The 19,722-nt window shown below is 44.6% G+C and overlaps 1 protein-coding gene across 3 annotated transcripts in view; it reads left to right on the top strand.

Moving 5' to 3' along the window:
- LOC110537737 (long-chain-fatty-acid--CoA ligase 6) overlaps positions 1-19,722 on the top strand; it is a 90,189-nt gene that overhangs the window by 36,926 nt on the left and 33,541 nt on the right. Inside the window, exon 2 of one of the 3 annotated variants that reach the window (XM_021624090.3) lies at positions 7,949-8,025. Coding sequence is in view for 1 of the 3 variants with exons in the window: in XM_021624089.3 (XP_021479764.1) it covers positions 10,909-10,954 (46 nt within the window). In the remaining 2 variants the exon portion in view is untranslated. Of the gene's footprint in view, positions 1-7,423; positions 8,026-10,331; positions 10,955-19,722 lie in introns of those variants that run through there. The other 2 variants (XM_090192748.1, XM_021624089.3) reach the window with 2 other exon arrangements.

Raw genomic sequence — 19,722 nt, 5'->3', positions numbered from 1 at the left:
ACTGTTGTGTATTCTATTACGGTAAGGTCTGGCGCTGGAAACGAGAAGCAAATACAGGGAGTGAACATTTAATGGAAAACAGACATCATACAAAACAAGAATAGAGTCTGGGCGGGGGGAACGAAACGATATGATGGCAATAATGTTGACACAGGGAACCAACTCAGGAACAGACAGATATAGAGGGGCAATCAGCAAAGTGAAGGAGTCCAGGTGAGTCCAATGAGCTCTGATGCGTGTAAAGATTGTGACAGGTGTGCGTAATGATGGCCAGCCTGGCTCCCTTGAGTACCAGAGAGGGGAAGCGGGATCAGGCATGACAGTACCCCCCCCCCCCCCCCCTAGCTAGCTGAGGCGTTGAAGCCCGACGAGCCGGCTGAGGAATGGGAGCGGACAAGCTGGCTGAGGTGTGGGAGCCTGATGAGACGGCTGAAGCATGGGAGCCTGATGATCCGGCTAAGGCATGAAAGCCTAATGATTCCGTTGAGGCGTGGGAGCCTGACGAGCCGGCTGAAGCATGGGAGCCTGATGGGCCGGCTGAGGCATGACGTGGGATGGGAGCCTGATGAGCAGGCTGTGGCGTGGAAGCCCGACGAGCCAGCTGAGGCACAGCCGGTTCCATCTGCGAAAGCACCCGGACGCAACGTCACCACCAAAAACAAAAAACAAGAACTCACTGATGCTTCAAATAATGGTGTCAGCATTCTGTAAGGACCGACGCTGGAGACGAGAGGCAAGTACATGGAGTGAACATTTAATGGAAAACGGACATCACACAAAACAAGAACAGCATCTGGACGGGGGGAACAAAATGATATGATAACAATAATGCTGACACAGGGAACCACCTGAGGAACAGACAGATATGTAGGGGAAGGTCAAACAAAGCGAAGAAGTCCAGGTGAATCCAATGAGGGCTTATGCGCGTAATGATGGTGGCAGGTGTGTGTAATGATGAGCAGCCTGACGTCCTCAAGCACGAGAGAGGGGAAGCGGGAGCAAGCCTGACAATTATCCCGCCGGTTGACCAGGCTCTATCTGAACTACAGTCTGCCTTCATAGCATAACAGAAAAACTGTATTGGCCTGAAATTAGTATTGAATGCAGGTACAACTAAGTATATGCTGTTCACTAGAGTGCATAAAAATAACTCTGATGATTTAAACGTATGTACTTTGGCTGGTGTCCATATTGATCATGTCCCTGCTTACAAATATCTGGGTATCTGGATAGATGAAAAGCTGTATTTTAAAAAAGCATATTGATGAGTGAGTAAAGGTGAGAATAAAAATGTGCTTCTTCTATAGAAATAGGTCCTGCCTCTCGTTAAATAGTAGAAAGCAGATTTGGTATTTTATTAGGATCCCCAAGCAGCAGTGTCATGTTGTCTTGTCTCTGTCCTTTCCCTTCACCCTGTCTCCCTCTGCTGGTCGTTGTTATGTTACCTTTTCTCCCCCTCTTTTCCCCAGCTGTGCCTTGTCTCCTCCTAATTACCCATTCACCCCGTTCCCCACCTGTTCCCTTTTTCCCTCTGATTAGGTCCCTATATCTGTCTCTGTTTCTGCTCCTGTCCTTGTCGGATTCTTGTTTGTTTGTTTATGTGTCTCATGCCTGAACCAGACTATCATCGTGTGTGCTGCAACCTTGTCCTGTCCTGTCGGAATCTACCTGTCCATCTGAGCCCACGTATGTTCGTCATTAAAGTACTCTGTTTGTTAATTCGCTTTTGGGTCCTCATTCACGCACCATAACAGAAGAATCCGACCAAGAATGGACCCAGCGACTTCGGATCCTCTCCACTCAGCCGTCGAGATCCAGGGAGCGATGCTAGGCAGACACAAGCAGGAATTGTCTGCTGCTCGACATGCCGTTGAGACCCTGGCCACCCAAGTCTCCAACCTCACAGAACAGGTTCACCATCTCCGCCTCGATCCACCGGCCACTTCCAGGGCTTTCGAATCTCCGGAGCCCAGAATCAATAACCCGCCGTGTTACTCTGGGGAGCCCACTGAATGCCGCTCGTTCCTCACCCAGTGTGATATTGTGTTTTCTCTCCAGCCCAACACTTACTCCAGGAGCACTGCTCGTGTCGCCTACGTCATATCTCTCCTTATTGGACGGGCTCGTGAGTGGGGCACGGCAATCTGGGAGGCAAGGGCTGAGTGTATTAACCAGTATCAAGACTTTAAGGAGGAGATGATACGGGTTTTTGATCGATCTGTTTTTGGGGAGGAGGCTTCCAGGGCCCTGTCTTCCCTATGTCAAGGCAATCGATCCATAACAGACTACTCTATTGAGTTTCGCACTCTTGCTGTCTCCAGTGGCTGGAACGAGCCGGCCTTGCTCGCTCGTCTTCTGGAGGGTTTCCGCGCAGAGGTAAAGGATGAGATTCTCTCCCGGGAGGTTCCTTCCAGCGTGGATTCCTTGATTGAACTCGCTATTCGCATTGAGCGACGGGTTGATCTTCGTCACCGAGCTCGTGGAAAGGAGCTTGCGCTCTCCGTCGCCTCCCTCTCCGCATCACTACCATCTTCCTCTGCCGGCTCGGGTGCTGAGCCCATGCAGCTGGGAGGTATCCGCATCTCGACTAAGGAGAGGGAACGGAGAATCACCAACCGCCTCTGTCTCTATTGCGGTTCCGCTGGTCATTTTGCCACTTCATGTCCAGTAAAAGGCCAGAGCTCGTCAGTAAGCGGAGGGCTACTGGTGAGCGCTACTACTCCTGTCTCTCCTTCAAGATCCTGCACTACCTTGTCGGTCCATCTACGCTGGACCGGTTCGTCAGCTTCCTGCAGTGCCTTAATAGACTCTGGGGCGGAGGGCTGTTTTATGGACGAGACCTGGGCTCGGGAACATGACATTCCTCTCAGACAGTTAAAGGAGCCCACGGCCTTGTTCGCCCTGGATGGTAGTCCTCTCCCCAGGATTCAGCGTGAGACGCTACCTTTAACCCTCACTGTTTCTGGTAATCATAGTGAAACCATTTCTTTTTTAATTTTTCGTTCACCTTTTACACCTGTTGTTTTGGGCCATCCCTGGCTAGTTTGTCATAATCCTTCCATTAATTGGTCTAGTAATTCTATCCTCTCCTGGAACGTCTCTTGTCATGTGAAATGTTTAATGTCTGCTATCCCTCCTGTTTCCTCTGTCTCTTCTTCACAGGAGGAGCCTGGTGATTTGACAGGGGTGCCGGAGGAATATCACGATCTGCGCACGGTGTTCAGTCGGTCCAGGGCCACCTCTCTTCCTCCACACCGGTCGTATGATTGTAGTATTGATCTCCTTCCGGGAACCACCCCCCCCCGGGGTAGACTATACTCTCTGTCGGCTCCCGAACGTAAGGCTCTCGAAGATTATTTGTCTGTAGCTCTTGACGCCGGTACCATAGTCCCCTCCTCCTCTCCCGCCGGAGCGGGGTTTTTTTTTGTCAAGAAGAAGGACGGGTCTCTGCGCCCCTGCATAGATTATCGAGGGCTGAATGACATAACAGTGAAGAATCGTTATCCGCTTCCTCTTATGTCTTCAGCCTTCGAGATCCTGCAGGGAGCCAGGTTTTTCACTAAGTTGGACCTTCGTAACGCTTACCATCTCGTGCGCATCAGGGAGGGGGACGAGTGGAAGACGGCGTTTAACACTCCGTTAGGGCACTTTGAATACCGGGTTCTTCCTTTCGGCCTCGCTAACGCTCCAGCTGTCTTTCAGGCATTAGTCAATGATGTCCTGAGAGACATGCTGAACATCTTTGTTTTCGTTTACCTTGACGATATCCTGATTTTTTCACCGTCACTCCAGATTCATGTTCAGCACGTTCGACGTGTCCTCCAGCGCCTTTTAGAGAATTGTCTTTTCGTGAAGGCTGAGAAGTGCACTTTTCATGCCTCCTCCGTCACATTTCTCGGTTCTGTTATTTCCGCTGAAGGCATTAAGATGGATCCCGCTAAGGTCCAAGCTGTCATTGATTGGCCCGTCCCTAAGTCACGCGTCGAGCTGCAGCGCTTTCTCGGCTTCGCGAACTTCTATCGTCGTTTCATCCGTAATTTCGGTCAGGTGGCAGCTCCTCTCACAGCCCTTACTTCTGTCAAGACGTGCTTTAAGTGGTCCGTTTCCGCCCAGGGAGCTTTTGATCTCCTCAAGAATCGTTTTACATCCGCTCCTATCCTTGTTACACCTGACGTCTCTAGACAGTTCGTTGTCGAGGTTGACGCGTCAGAGGTGGGAGTGGGAGCCATCCTTTCTCAGCGCTCCCTCTCTGACGACAAGGTCCACCCATGCGCGTATTTTTCTCATCGCCTGTCGCCGTCGGAACGTAACTATGATGTGGGTAACCGCGAACTGCTCGCCATCCGGTTAGCCCTAGGCGAATGGCGACAGTGGTTGGAGGGGGCGACCGTTCCTTTTGTCGTTTGGACTGACCATAGGAACCTTGAGTACATCCGTTCTGCCAAACGACTTAATGCGCGTCAGGCGCGTTGGGCGCTGTTTTTCGCTCGTTTCGAGTTCGTGATTTCTTATCGTCCGGGCTCTAAGAACACCAAGCCTGATGCTTTGTCTCGTCTCTTCAGTTCTTCAGTAGCCTCCACTGACCCCGAGGGGATTCTCCCTGAGGGGCGTGTTGTCGGGTTGACTGTCTGGGGAATTGAGAGGCAGGTAAAGCAAGCACTCACTCAAACTCCGTCGCCGCGCGCTTGTCCTAGGAACCTTCTTTTCGTTCCCGTTCCTACTCGTCTGGCCGTTCTTCAGTGGGCTCACTCTGCCAAGTTAGCCGGTCACCCTGGCGTTCGGGGTACGCTTGCTTCCATTCGCCAGCGTTTCTGGTGGCCCACCCGGGAGCATGACACGCGTCGTTTCGTGGCTGCTTGTTCGGTCTGCGCGCAGACTAAGTCCGGTAACTCTCCTCCTGCCGGCCGTCTCAGGCCGCTTCCTATTCCCTCTCGACCGTGGTCTCACATCGCCTTAGATTTTGTCACCGGACTGCCTTCGTCAGCGGGGAAGACTGTTATTCTTACGGTTGTCGATAGGTTCTCTAAGGCGGCTCATTTCATTCCCCTTGCTAAGCTTCCTTCTGCTAAAGAGACGGCACAAATCATCATCGAGAATGTTTTCAGAATTCATGGCCTTCCGTCAGACGTCGTTTCGGACAGAGGTCCGCAATTCACGTCTCAATTTTGGAGGGAGTTTTGCCGTTTGATTGGGGCTTCCGTCAGTCTCTCTTCCGGCTTTCACCCCCAGTCTAACGGTCAAGCAGAACGGGCCAATCAGACTATTGGTCGCATCTTACGCAGTCTTTCTTTTCGCAACCCTGCGTCTTGGTCAGAACAGCTCCCCTGGGCAGAATACGCCCACAACTCGCTTCCTTCGTCTGCGACCGGGCTATCTCCTTTTCAGAGTAGCCTCGGGTACCAGCCTCCGTTGTTCTCATCTCAGTTCGCCGAGTCCAGCGTCCCCTCCGCTCAGGCTTTTGTCCAACGTTGCGAGCGCACCTGGAAGAGGGTCAGGTCTGCACTTTGCCGTTATAGGGCGCAGACTGTGAGAGCTGCTAATAAGCGTAGAACGAAGAGCCCTAGATATTGTCGCGGTCAGAGAGTTTGGCTCTCCACTCAGAACCTTCCCCTTAAGACGGCTTCTCGCAAGTTGACCCCGCGGTTCATTGGTCCATTCCGTATCTCTCAAATCATTAACCCTGTCGCAGTGCGACTTCTTCTGCCGCGATATCTTCGTCGCGTCCACCCGGTCTTCCATGTCTCCTGTGTCAAGCCCGTTCTTCGCGCCCCCGCTCGTCTTCCCCCCCCCCCCCCCCATCCTTGTCGAGGGCGCACCCATCTACAGGGTCCGTAGGATTTTGGACATGCGTCCTCGGGGCCGTGGTCATCAGTACCTAGTAGATTGGGAGGGGTACGGTCCTGAGGAGAGGAGTTGGGTTCCCTCTCGGGACGTGCTGGACCGTGCGCTGATCGATGATTTCCTCCGTTGCCGCCAGGCTTCCTCCTCGAGTGCGCCAGGAGGCGCTCGGTGAGGGGGGGGGTACTGTCATGTTGTCTTGTCTCTGTCCTTTCCCTTCACCCTGTCTCCCTCTGCTGGTCGTTGTTATGTTACCTTTTCTCCCCCTCTTTTCCCCAGCTGTGCCTTGTCTCCTCCTAATTACCCATTCACCCCGTTCCCCACCTGTTCCCTTTTTCCCTCTGATTAGGTCCCTATATCTGTCTCTGTTTCTGCTCCTGTCCTTGTCGGATTCTTGTTTGTTTGTTTATGTGTCTCATGCCTGAACCAGACTATCATCGTGTGTGCTGCAACCTTGTCCTGTCCTGTCGGAATCTACCTGTCCATCTGAGCCCACGTATGTTCGTCATTAAAGTACTCTGTTTGTTAATTCGCTTTTGGGTCCTCATTCACGCACCATAACAAGCAGCTACTCTTCCTGGGGTCCACACAGAACATGGAACATGACACAATACAGAACATTAATAGACAAGAACAGCTTAAGGACAGATTATTCAGTTGACATTCCTATTGGTCCTAGACTGTGGCGACATCATCGATATGAATGCAGCTGCCACTTCATTAAAGACGTCAGATGCAGTTTATCACAACGCACTGCGCTTTATTGCAGGAGACCATTCTTGTATCGTCACTGCATTCTCTGTCAGAAAGTGGGTTGTCCCTCTCTGATCTCACGTAGGTTGATACAGTGCTATGTTGTCATTTATTAAGTCCTTTTACACAAAGTCCCACTGTACCTAGCATCTTTACTAAACTTTAGACCACACCCGGTCTCAAGGATGGTTAACTCTGGAAATGTTTTTGGTCTCCATGAAGTAAGGTAAGTCTTGCATCTTATTTGTGGAACAACATTTGATATGTTGGTGCCTCTAGGGCAATTCAGAAGGCTGAACGAGGACCTTCTACTGATGAATGTGTTTGTTTTTTTATGACCGTGTTGTTCTTTCTACTTGCATTTTGTATTTATATTTTAATGCATGTATTTTCTGTCATTTCTGTCATTCAGGGCTCATCTGTAAAAGAGGCCTTGGTCTCAGTATGACTCCCTGATAAAATAAAGGTTAAATAAATACAAATCTGCTTTGACAGCTCTGTGACTTTGGATCAAATCAAAGCCACTGCTGATAATTAATGGTGGCGGCCCTGCCCCCCTTTAACAGCTGCTCTGCAACAGTTCTCCACTTCCTCCTTTTCCTCTCTCTCCCTCAACTCTCCCCCTTCCACCATGGCCACATCCCTCTCCATATACATGTTGAGCGGTGAGATAGGCAGGCCTGAAGATGCAATAGATAACCTGACATTCTTTATGGACATGGGGGATGGGGGAGAAGGAAGAGGAATAGTGTATGGGAAGATGTTTTATGTGTGGAGCTTTGAAATCACATGGACAGAACAAGCTTCGGGGGGGGGGGGGGGGGGGGGGGGGCATGCTGTCTTTGTAGTACAAGACACATGTCATCTTTTGAAGGAAATATCCCTTTCACTCTGTTATCACTTAATTCCATGTGTGTGTGTTGTGTACTCTAACATCTATGCAAGGGGCATTGCAATCATGCAATGAAATCCCTATTGTCCATCAGTAGGTCTTTTTCTCTTGCAACTCTTGCATGACCTCCCTGAATTCTCTCGTCAGTCTGTGTGTGCATCCCAAATTCCCTATATAGTGCATTACTGTATATCAGCCATATGGAGAGTAGGGCACTATAAATGGAATATGGTGCCATTTGGGATGCAAGCAGTATCCACCTGTGTGATCTGGGGTGTAATCATTAGCCAAACAGTTGCAAAACAAGAGTTTTTATTGGACAAATTCAGGTAGATCCCTCCCCGTTTAGTTACGTTTGCTTCACTTTAAGAAACGTTTCGCAACAGAATCGACGTAATGAATACGCCCCTGACTGCCTGCCTCTGTTTAACATGTTTAATGTGGCCATGTTTGTCTTTTCTGCAGCAGGAGGTGGAAGATGTGACTGGTGGCAGGACAGGAAGTGACAGATGGGAGGTCCTGACAATGACCCACTTGATAAGGTCAGTCACTTGATGCAGGCACCACAATAACACAATTAGGCCTAATTTTTCATGCACTCCTCCCCTCCCTGGCTCCCTCAGGAGACTGCCTCCAGGAAGTGTTTTAGGCTGCTCAAAATGTTTCAGAAAAAAATACATTGGGGACATATGTAGGCTAGGGCTAATCAAGATGTGTCCAGACTCCAGATTAACAGTTGCATAAAATATGCTACACTAGGCTTGACATTTAAGGTGCAATATGATATACTGTATGTATGACAAACCAGAAATATAAAATGATCTCTGTATGTCCTTTTAAATTATCATGCAAATATTATGGTTGCAGCAGCAGGAATGCTTGCTTAGGAGGGAGCAATTTTCAAGGTGATGTGTCATGTCACGTGAGGAGTGTATCTCCAACCCATCTCCCTCTTGGGAAAATTTGAATCAGCAGGACACAAACATTCCCCATTGAGATCCACTGAAATGTACTAAACCCAACTCTAGAAACCACTGTAACTCGCATAGCCTATATACTGTAGGTTTACGATATACAGTTGAAGTTGGAAGTTTCCATACACTTAGGTTGGAGTCATTAAAACTCATTTTTCAACCACTCCACACATTTCTTGTTAACAAACTATAGTTTTGGCAAGTCGGTTAGGACATCTACTTTATGAATGACACAAGTCATTTTTCCAACAATTGTTTACAGACAGATTATTTCACTTATAATTCACTGTATCACAAGTCCAGTGGGTCAGAAGTTTACATACAGTAAATTGACTGTGTGCCTTTAAACAGCTTGGAAATTTCCAGAAAAGGCTTTAGAAGCTTCTGATAGGCTAATCAACACAATTTGAGTCAATTGGAGGTGTACCTGTGGATGTATTTCAATGCCTACCTTCAAACTCAGTGCCTCTTTGCTTGACATCATGGGAAAATCAAAAGAAATCAGCCAAAACCTCGATGGTCATGGTTCATCCTTGTGAGCAATTTCCAAATGCCTGAAGGTACCACATTCATCTGTACAAACAATAGTATGCAAGTATAAACACCACGGGACCATGCAGCCGTCATACTGCTCAGGAATGAGACGCATTCTGTCTCCTAGAGATGAACGTACTTTGGTGTGAAAGTGCAAATCAATCCCAGAACAACAGCAAAGGACCTTGTGAAGATGCTGGAGGAAACAGGTACAGAAGTATCTATATCCACAGTAAAACGAGTCCTATATCGACATAACCTGAAAGGTCGCTCAGCAAGGAAGAAGCCACTGCTCCGAAACCGTCATAAAAAAGCCAGACTATGGTTTGCAACTACACATGGGTACAAAGATTGTACTTTTTGGAGAAATGTCCTCTGGTCTGGTGAAACAAAAATAGAACTGTTTGGCTATAATGACCATCGTTATGTTTGGAGGAAAAAGGGGGATGCTTGCAAGCCGAAGAACACCATCCCAACCATGAAGCATCGGGGTGGCAGCATCATGTTGTGGGGGTGCTTTGCTGCAGGAGGGACTGGTGCACTTCACAAAACAGATGGCATCATGAGGTAGGAAAATGATGTGGATATATTGAAGCAACATCTCAAGACATTAGTCAGGAAGTTAGAGCTTGGTCGCTAATGGGTCTTCCAAATGGACAATGACCACAAGCATACTTCCAAAGTTGTGGCAAAATGGCTTAAGGACAACAAAGTCAAGGTATTGGAGTGGCCATCACAAAGCCCTGACCTCAATTCCATAGAAAATTTGTGGACAGAACTGAAAAAGTGTTTGCAAGCAATGAGGCCTACAAACCTGACTCAGTTAAACCAGCTCTTTCAGGAGGATTGGGCCAAAATTCACCCAACTTATTGTGAGAAGCTTGTGGAAGGCTACCCAAAACTTTTGACCCAAGTTAGACAATTTAAAGGCAATGCTACCCAATACCAATTGAGTGTATGTAAACTTCTGGCCCACTGGGAATGTGATGAAAGAAATAAAAGCTGAAATAAATCATTCTCTCTACTACTATTCTGACATTTCACATTCTTAAAATAAAGTGGTGATCCTAACTGATCTAAGAAAGGGGAATTTTTACTTGGATGATTGAATGTCGGGAATTGTGAAAAACTGAGTTTAAATGTATTTGGCTAAGGTGTATGTAAACTTCCGACTTCAACTGTGCATTCCCTGATAATAAAATGCCGGTATATAGAGCTATTGTATGACAGGACAGAGACTAAATATAACTATTATCGAACATCATGCATTATCAACGTTATTTAAATGCATGTACGAATCCACAAATCTAACCTAATCCTGTACCATTATCCAACATTCGTTTGATCTGTTAACTCATTTATACCCAGCATCTATGCTGTCATGCATGTTGGTAATTGGAATGTATTTGTCTGTATAGAATCAAAAACAAAAGAAAAAGAAATCGAGCCAGTATAATATCGCTGTATCCTAATAGTGCACGTCACCCAGTACAGTTATCTCTGCGTAACCTTGCTCTCCCCGCATCTTGCGACGTCGGTGAAACGCTTTCATTTCAGTCGGTATGCCGCTGCGCAGGGAAGCGCAGGGAAGCCTATAGTCTACCTAGAGGTGAAATAAAATACATAGTCCAGGAGGGATGGTAGGCTATATTCGTTCATATTTGAGGATGCATTTTTTTCTATCTCGTGCACACCTATAGCTATGTATGTCCTCCAATGCAAATAGGTATAGCCTAGGTTGTAACCGGTTGGACGTTTCAATCTGAATTGACTGGCTAGCAGTAAATAGACTAGTAGGCTATTACTCCGTGATTGTTATAATCTCCCAGATTGTCGGCGAGTTACTGCAGTCGATGCTGCAGTTTTAGGCTCTTGCACCGGGCTGTGTGCTGCGACCGCAAACTCAATGAGAAAGACATGCTTTCCTTCGTTCTGGTCTCTGGGTCTGTCTGGATAATATTAGGTGAGTTTCATATATTTTCATTCTTTGTGCTCACCATAGAATAGCAAGTGCCATGTATTGTATGGGCGCAGCCTCTCTGAAATTGTGAGACATGTTATTGATTTAGAATTCATATAGAATAGGATGCGTTTTTTTTTTTACAGGTGCCACTTCCATATTTAGAATAGCCTATAGAGCGGCATGGATTATACATTTTCAGGATACATTTATTCGCGTCCGGCCTACACGGAATGAGCTGGGAAAGGTTATCTTTATGTGCGTATCTGACGGCCTGACAGTTAGTGCACAATTATAGCATAACCTATTTGATGTAATTTATAATAATAACCAGTTGTTGAGACATTTTCATGGAATAACGATTTTATTCTAAACGGGCCTTGTAATTACAGGCATATGGCATGGCTTCGGAAAGCGCATAGCGCAACATAATGCAATAACCAATGTGTATAGGACAACTGGGTCGATACAGTTTTTTTCTGAACATATATATGTTTTGTGTTTCAGCGAGTTATTTACATTTCCGGTATTTGTATGCTAAATTATTCCACATGACCGGCTTCAGTGTGAGAAATTCGTGTCTGCAGGTTATTAAGTTCGTGCAAGATACTGTTGGGTATATGCCTAAACCGGAAACACGTAAATGAAAAAGCTAATCTCTCAACCATTTAGCAACTATATATCGCTTGCCAATGGCTCAGTGACAGCTGCTAACATGCATCAGCGTAAATGTAGGCTATTATCAGACAGCCGGATAACACGTAGCTAGCTAGATCAACAAAAATATACATTTTGCTAAACAATTGCCTATATAGCAACGTGGCATAGTGGTTGCCGATGGATGTCTTCAGAATCTAACCACGCCATAGTGGGTAGTGTGACGTGCAATTTCACGCGCTGAAGAGGGCATGTCTGATTGGTAGGAGCTGTCCATGGGTGAGGGGTCCTGAATCACTGCAGCCAGCTCGAGCGTATTAGCAGTGTCTTGGGTAAGGCTCTGTAAAACACTATTTTATTCCGCCAGTCAGGGGTGTGGGGGAAAATGTGACAATTTAAAAAACGTTTTATATTAATCAACATTAGGCACGTATTCCACATATCAGCATGTTTGATCTATAGTAACCTCGACTGCAAAAGATACAGTAGCCTAGGGCCCGTTAAACTGTTGTGTTGTCAACATTTGCGGATTTGGTCTATTGTGCTCACTTAGGGCGACGATGTCTCATAGTAACTTTTTTGAAGGTCTATGTCCCTAGAGTTGGAAAATGTGCAATAGCAGCTTTCTCTGTGTTATCACTCTTTCTTTCATCCCTCCATCCTATTAATTTTCCCCATAGGGATTTTACCCTTTGACAAACAATGTCAATATACAACAAGTTATACCCTTTAATAAATATATCATTGGAAAGCTTAGATTCACAGCTATCCATCAGACACATGTTCGGGAATGTTCAGGTCAACATAACTCTGACCTTTGACCTCTAGGGTACATATCAGAATGACCTGTACAAATTGCTTTACAAAGGAAACCCTGACACATTTGAAACTTTGTTTGACAAGTGGTTCTGAAAGATCATGAAATTACCTTTCAAATGATAAAAAGCACCAGATACAACTGTTGTTTAAATAGCCCATATTGTGCCATTGAAATGAGAATGTTGGAAGCTTGGCCATAGAATTCCATGTAATTGGGTGATAGAGGCATCAAATTGCACGCACGCACACGCTCACACACACACACACACACACACACACACACACACACACACACACACACACACACACACACACACACACTAACCCTACATAAACTTTTTTTCCAATATGGCCACCAAACAACTCAATGGGATCTTATTGGACAATTTTGCATGATCATACCTGAATGAAATATAATTGTAGCATGCCCCAAAATATCTTAAAATGTTCATAGTAATGTAAAATACACATCCAAATGAGCCAGGTGTGCCAGATATAATTGTGTTAACACAAGCTGTCCAAATCGCTGATTTTGGAAGATGTTATGATCAGTAATTGCAATATGTCACTTTCAAACATGTAAAATGGATATCTACATGTGAATAGTCATTGATGTGACTGATAAAAACGATATACAATGTTATCCTTGTAGCGGTTTTCATTATGAGGACTATAAACCTGCCCCTGACATTCCATTACATTGTCGTAAAATCACATTTTGGGCCTTTTCAGGCCAATTATATTACTTTTAGTATTCTAGTAACAGACCAATCTGCTATGGCTCTATAGTAAGAATACATCTTCATTTACATGAACTCTGTGGAATGGTTTGCTGTTTTCATCGTCAAGCGAAAACTCATTTGGCGTTCCTGTAGAATATTTCATTGTAATGGATGCGTCCTCAGTTTTATGAAAACAGTTCATACGATAACATCCATATCCTTTTAATCCGCTGACGTCCATGACTATTCACACGCATATATCCATTTCACATGCTTGAAGATGAAATATTGCAATTCTTGATCACACCTGATCACACTTGATCACACCTTCAGAAATGAGCGATTGGGACAGCTTTTGGGCACATTCGTAACGCAATTCTGTGAATAGTTTCACTTCTTTATAGATCTGACACACATGGCTCATTTGGGTGTGTATTCTACATCACTATGAACACTTTAAAGGTCAAATGTAGCCCTTTTAAACACCATATCAAATCATTTCTTGGTGACATTTAAGTACCTTAATGTGATTGTTTTAAATTAAAACGGTCAAAAAGAAAACATTTTGCTCCTTAGCAAAGGGCAATTTCTCAAGCAGAAACTTTGCTATGACTGCCTGGGAGTGGTCTGAGTGGAGAGGGGAAAATTAAAAGGAGCTGTTATTGGCAGAGAGGTTTGGAACTCTCTTTCTTGTTGGTCTATTAACAAATTTATTGCATGGTGATGTCACAATGGAAGGCCAAAACTCCATCCCAACAAAACAGGCTGAAATTTCAGGCGATCTTTTCAAACAGCTCTTACAATAAAATAACATTTTCACAATATTATTCCAATCTCATAGTGTGGAAATATATATAAAACACAGGAAAATCCCATTTTGGACTGCACTGGGCCTTTAAGATATAATTGGGAATACTACAATTATATTTCATACAGACATGGCCATGCGAAATTATCCAATAAGAGCCAATTGAGTTGTTTGGCAGCCATATTGGGAAAATGCTTCTGTGGGGTTGAATTCTGTGAGATTTGTAAAACCCTGTTCTAGCTGTGTGTGTGTGTGTGTGTGTGTGTGTAATTTGGTGCCTCTATCACCAAAGTTAGAATCCAAAAACATAGCTGCCCCATTACATGTAATTCTAAGTCTAAGTTTCCAACATTCTAATGTTGATGGCACAATAATGTTGATGTCTAATGTTGATGGCGATCTTCTAGCAGCTGATGCTTCCAGCGTTGGTTATGTTATACATCATTTGAAAGGTAATTTCATGACCTTTCAGAACCACATGTCAAACAAAGTTTCAAATATTTACAGGTTTCCTTTTTAAAGCACTTTATACAGGTCATTCTGATATGTACCCTAGAGGCCGATGGTCAAAGTTCTGTTGACCTAAACATTAAGAAAAATGTGTCTGATGGATAGCTATCTTTCCAAATATATAAGTGAGCAAGAACTTGTATACTGAAATGTTTCGTTATTGGGTGAAATTCCTATGGGAGAAATGAATGGGATGGAGGGATGAATGAGAGATGAGACATTGTCACCCCTAGTGAGACCGACCAACCCCCCCTGGCTCATGGACTAACAGGTAAACCTATTATTTTCCCCCTCTTAATAATTCAGAGGATGACCCACATGCTCCACCCATGACAGAGTTACAGACTGAGAAAGTATATATGAGTGCTTCTCATTTGAAAAGTTTGGCCAAAAAATGCAGTATTTTTCTGAACATTGTAGACTGCGTTTGTAAATCAGCCTACAATTGAATGACTTTTTAATGTCGTCATGGAACCTAGCTAGGCTATAGCCTATTTAGTGAAAGTTATACTATACCAGTGGTAGTTTAGTGTTGTCCCTGTCATTTAGAAACATTGCATGAGAAGAGTGGGGATAATATCAAGCATAAAACCTTTGGCCATTACCCTATCAGCTAGATTTTGGCCCATGTACAGTAGGCTATGCTACTGTACATGTGTGAGGTGTTAATTTACAGGTTCACATTCACAGTATGTAAGTGTATTCCAAGTTTAAAGAGAGGAAATTCTATGATATTTACATGCTGGAATCTCATATAATCCATCGCATTAATCATATTAATGGATGTTGCCTCTCTCAGACAGTTGTGGGTGTTATGAAGAATAAGGGTGGATGGTGTGGATCTTCCAGCATCCCAAGCATTCCCATTGCTTTAATGTCGGTTATTGGACTGCATTGGCAAAATGGAAAGTGCTGAACAAGGGTTACGTCCTCTCCTGATGCACCGCATGCTTTACTAGGTATCTTTAGATCAGTCTTAAAGGCGCTCAAAAAAAACGTGATTTTCTTGTGTATTATATATATTTCAACACTATGAGGTTGGAATAATACCATGAAATTGTGAAAATGGTGAAGAGCTGTTTGAAAAGACGGCCTGAATTTTCAACCTGTTTTGGTGGGATGGGAGTTTTAGCCTGCCTGGGTGACATCACTAGGCGGTCAATTAGTTAATAGACCAATAAGAAAGAGAGTTCCAAACCTCTCTGCCAATAACAGCTAGTTTTCCCCGCTCCGACCACTCAAAGACAGTCATAGCTAAATTCTTGCTTGAGAAATGACTCTTTGCTAAGAAGCTATTGTTGTTTCTTTTTGACCATTTTAATTGAAAAAGAAAATTAGAGTAAGGTACTTCATTGTTACCAAGAAACAATTTGATCTTTAGATAAAAACTGCTGCATTGGACCATTAACAAAAAAAAACATTGCTTGACATCCCGCATCTCTTTTAAAATGACTCATTGATCTGCTCACTGTATGACTCAATCCTGTATGTTTGTATATTAATGTGTTTAATTGAGTCTGCACTGTACGTACGTGTCTGTTTTGGTATCCTGAGTGGTACAGCGGTCTAAGGCACTGCATCGCAGTGCTAGAGGCGTCACTATAGACCTGAGTTCGATCCTGGGCTGTATCACAACCGGCCATGAGTCCCATTTCGCGGCGCACAATTGGCCCAGCGTCGCCCGGGTTAGTGGAGGGTTTAGCCGGGGTAGGCCGTCATTGTAAGTAAGAATTTGTTCTTAACTGACTGCCTAGTTAAATAAAAGTTCAATTGAATTTTTTTTTACATTTTAGCTTTTAAACTTGCATGTGTGTGATTGTTTTTGTGCTGAGGTCTCCATGTGTGTGTGTATGGTACATACAATATTTATCATTTGCTGGCTTTAGGGAGGGCGGAGGAGAGAGAAAGGGAGGGGAGGGGGAGCGAGATAGAATAGCTGGAACGTCTGCTGAAGGTGGTGTGATACGGTGGCCAGCCAGGCACAAACTAGGCCAAATGCGCTTCTCCTTTTCCCCCCTCACTTCCCTTGCTGAGCATAATCTCCCAGCGGTGGGAGGTAATCAAAGGTTTGCAGAGGACAAAGTAAGATCTGCCCGGGTGCCCAGACAGACAGACACACACACAGACTGACGGGTTACTCCACTGCCTTGCAAGTCTTCACTACCAGAGTCTAGTGTGCCTTGCTTCCTTATTAATGCAGCTGCTTTCCTGAGCATTGATGTTGAACCCTAACCCCTTTTAAAGCACCCTCCACACTTGCCTCTGTCTTAATCAACGAGATTATCTATGTGTCATTAGCCTAGAACTCTGCCGGTGCACTCACACGGAGTGCGTGGATGTGCGCAGCACGCATAGAACATGGGCTTAATGTGACTGTGGGTTTGCGGAGGTGACACGGTTAAGATAAAATGACTGGATGGTCGCACAGCTAGAGAGAGAGAGAGAGAGAGAGAGAGAGAGAGAGAGAGAGAGAGAGAGAGAGAGAGAGCCGGGGGGTGGGGGTTATTTCTGTGCATCCGTCTCTGTACTAATAGGCCATAATCTCATGGCAGAATAGCCTAATTGCTGGTGACGCTCTGCAGATGGGGAGAGGGGGCGGGACTCAGGCCTCTGAGGTTAGTGTGGTCAGCCAATACCTTCCGTTCCCAACCCTTACGCTACCGGTAGGTTACATGTACAGTATCCAAGGATTCAGAACAGACACAGTAGGCCTACATATGGAAATAAACAGTACATCTAGGAAAATCAGCGGTGGAAAAAGTTCCCAGTTGTCATACTTGAGTAAAAGTATACAGTAGATACCTTATAGCCAGGGGCACACACTCAGACATCTTTTACAAATAATGCATTTGTGTTTAGTGAGTCTGCCAGATCAGGCAGTAGGGATGACCAGGTGTTCTCTTGATATGTGCATTAATTTTGACCTGTTCCTGCTAAGCATTCTAAATGTAACAAGTGCTTTTGGGTTTCAGGGAAAACGTATGGAGTAAAAAGTACATTATTTTCTTTAGGAATGTAGTGGTAAAAGTAAATGTTGTCAAAAGTATAAATAATTAAGTAAAGTACATATACCCCCCAAAAAACTACTTAAGTAGTACTTTAAAGTATTTTGGCTTAAGTACTATACACCACTGGTGTTCCTAATGTTTGGTATACTCAGTGTATATCTTTCTGTCTGTGTACCCCTCCAACCAGAAATATCATGAGCTCACTGTGTCCCTAATGACCCAAATTAGGCTGTGTTAGACGACTTATGTGATTGGTCCATCTGATCAAGGTAATTATTGTTAATGATGACGATGTGGTGGATTGGGAAGTGGTGGTTGCCTGAGGAGCTCTTCCACTGTCCTCTGCCCAGTAGTACTCTTCCCAGGCTAAAGATAGCTGGCTCTGAGCTGTGTGTGAGTGATCCTCTGCTAGCCTAGCATAGGGGCAGGTTACTATAGGACAAAGAGTGCAGAGAAGGGACACTCCCTCTTGGATGAGAGGATAGGCTAACCATCTAATAATGAGACAGGTGCAATCTGGTGATGGGCTGCCATCAATAATGGAAGGGTCTACAACTGTTATCCCCCTGGTTTACAACCAAGTGTTCTTACTCTCCAACTGGGGTCATAACTTTCTCGAAGGTTGATTGGTTATTTGACTTCTGTATTCCACCTGGACAGCGTTTTTAGCCTTCCTCAGATAGCCTAGCCTCGTCTGGTCACCGTAGGACAGGTAGCCTAACATACAGCAGGTTACGTTCTGTTACCGCTCAGTGCTCATCAGGCCTCAACTCTGGTGCCGAACAGACTGGGACACATCACAACCATGCTACCTCAACATAGCCTACTATGTGTTTCATTGGGAAGGTTCAGATAAGGGTTAGATCAGAATGTTTCTCTCATTACACTACTAGGCCTATAAAGTCTCTCTCAAGTTTTTGTAAACACTTTACATTGTAGGCAATCCATATCCTTGTGATTTATTCTGGCCTTTCCTGTTCGTCTGTGGTTTTTCATGCTTAGTAGATCTACCTGGCAGCAGTGGCATAAAGGGTTAAGTTGAAATATTTGGGGTTAAGTTGAAATATTTTAAAGTACTGCTTAAATATTCTGGGGAGTATCTGTATTTTACTTTACTATTTATATTTTTGACAACTTTTACTTTTACTCCACTACATTCCTAAAGAAAATAAACAACTTTTGACTCCCTACATTTTCCTTGACACCCAAAAGTACTCGTTACATTTTGAATGCTTAGCAGGACAGGAACATGGTCCACTTGTCACGAGAACATGTGGTCATCCCTACTGCCTCTGATCTGACGGACTCACTAAACACAAATGCATCGTTTGTAAATTATGTCTGAGAGTTGGTGCGTGTCCCTGTCGAGCCGTAAATAAAATAAAACAAGAAAATGGTGTCGTCTGCTTTGCTTACTATAAGGAATTTGAAACGATTTGTACTTTTGATTCTTAAGTATATTTGAGCAATTACATTTACTTTTGATACTTCAGTACATTTAGAACCAAATACTTTTAGAACTTTACTCAAGTATGACAATTGAGTACTTTTTCCACAACTGCCTAGCAGTATAATTCACCCTCATCAAGGCTGAAAACCCCCCACCAGAGATAGATATCGGACAGCGACAGAGTTCTAGCCTAATACTAACACAGCAACTGAAACAAGGAAGGTCAGGATGGTATAGAATTGCAATGTCTGTCAAATAAATTGCCGTAAAAAGCACCATGTACCACATACCACTATGAGCAATAATAGTATTACCATAATGTTGCACATGACTCATTATTGTAACCTTGCTGTAGCCTTTCAATAGAGATGGTAGTGGAACACACTCACAGGATATATAGAGTCTATATAGAGTGTGTGAATGTGTCAGTTTTGTAGTGACAGAAGAGGAAGTGCGGCCTGTTCTGTTCTGGTAGATGGTTGATTCACATGGTGGCTGCTGTAACCGTCATTTCTGATGTCTCTCTCTGCTGCATAGTGAACCAAGAACGAGGAGGAAGTGATAGTGATTGGCTGGGCTTGTGGTTCTGTGTGACTCATACCATTAGGGAAGAAACACAAATTCAGCATTTCCGTCTACAAACCAACCATACAGAATAATGTACATTATTCAGTGTTATTCAGTAATGTATATCTTAAGATAGCTAGGTGGGACAAAAACATGCCTAGGTCATAGTAAGTACATTTTTCCTCAACAAGGTACCTTTCAGCAAAGTCAGCAAAAAGTCAACCATGCTT

This window comes from Oncorhynchus mykiss, chromosome 12 (assembly GCF_057628025.1).
Source record: "Oncorhynchus mykiss isolate SJ-2025 chromosome 12, ASM5762802v1, whole genome shotgun sequence".
In the NCBI taxonomy this organism is placed as follows: Eukaryota; Metazoa; Chordata; class Actinopteri; order Salmoniformes; family Salmonidae; genus Oncorhynchus; species Oncorhynchus mykiss.
This window is presented reverse-complemented; position numbering and strand designations above follow the sequence as displayed.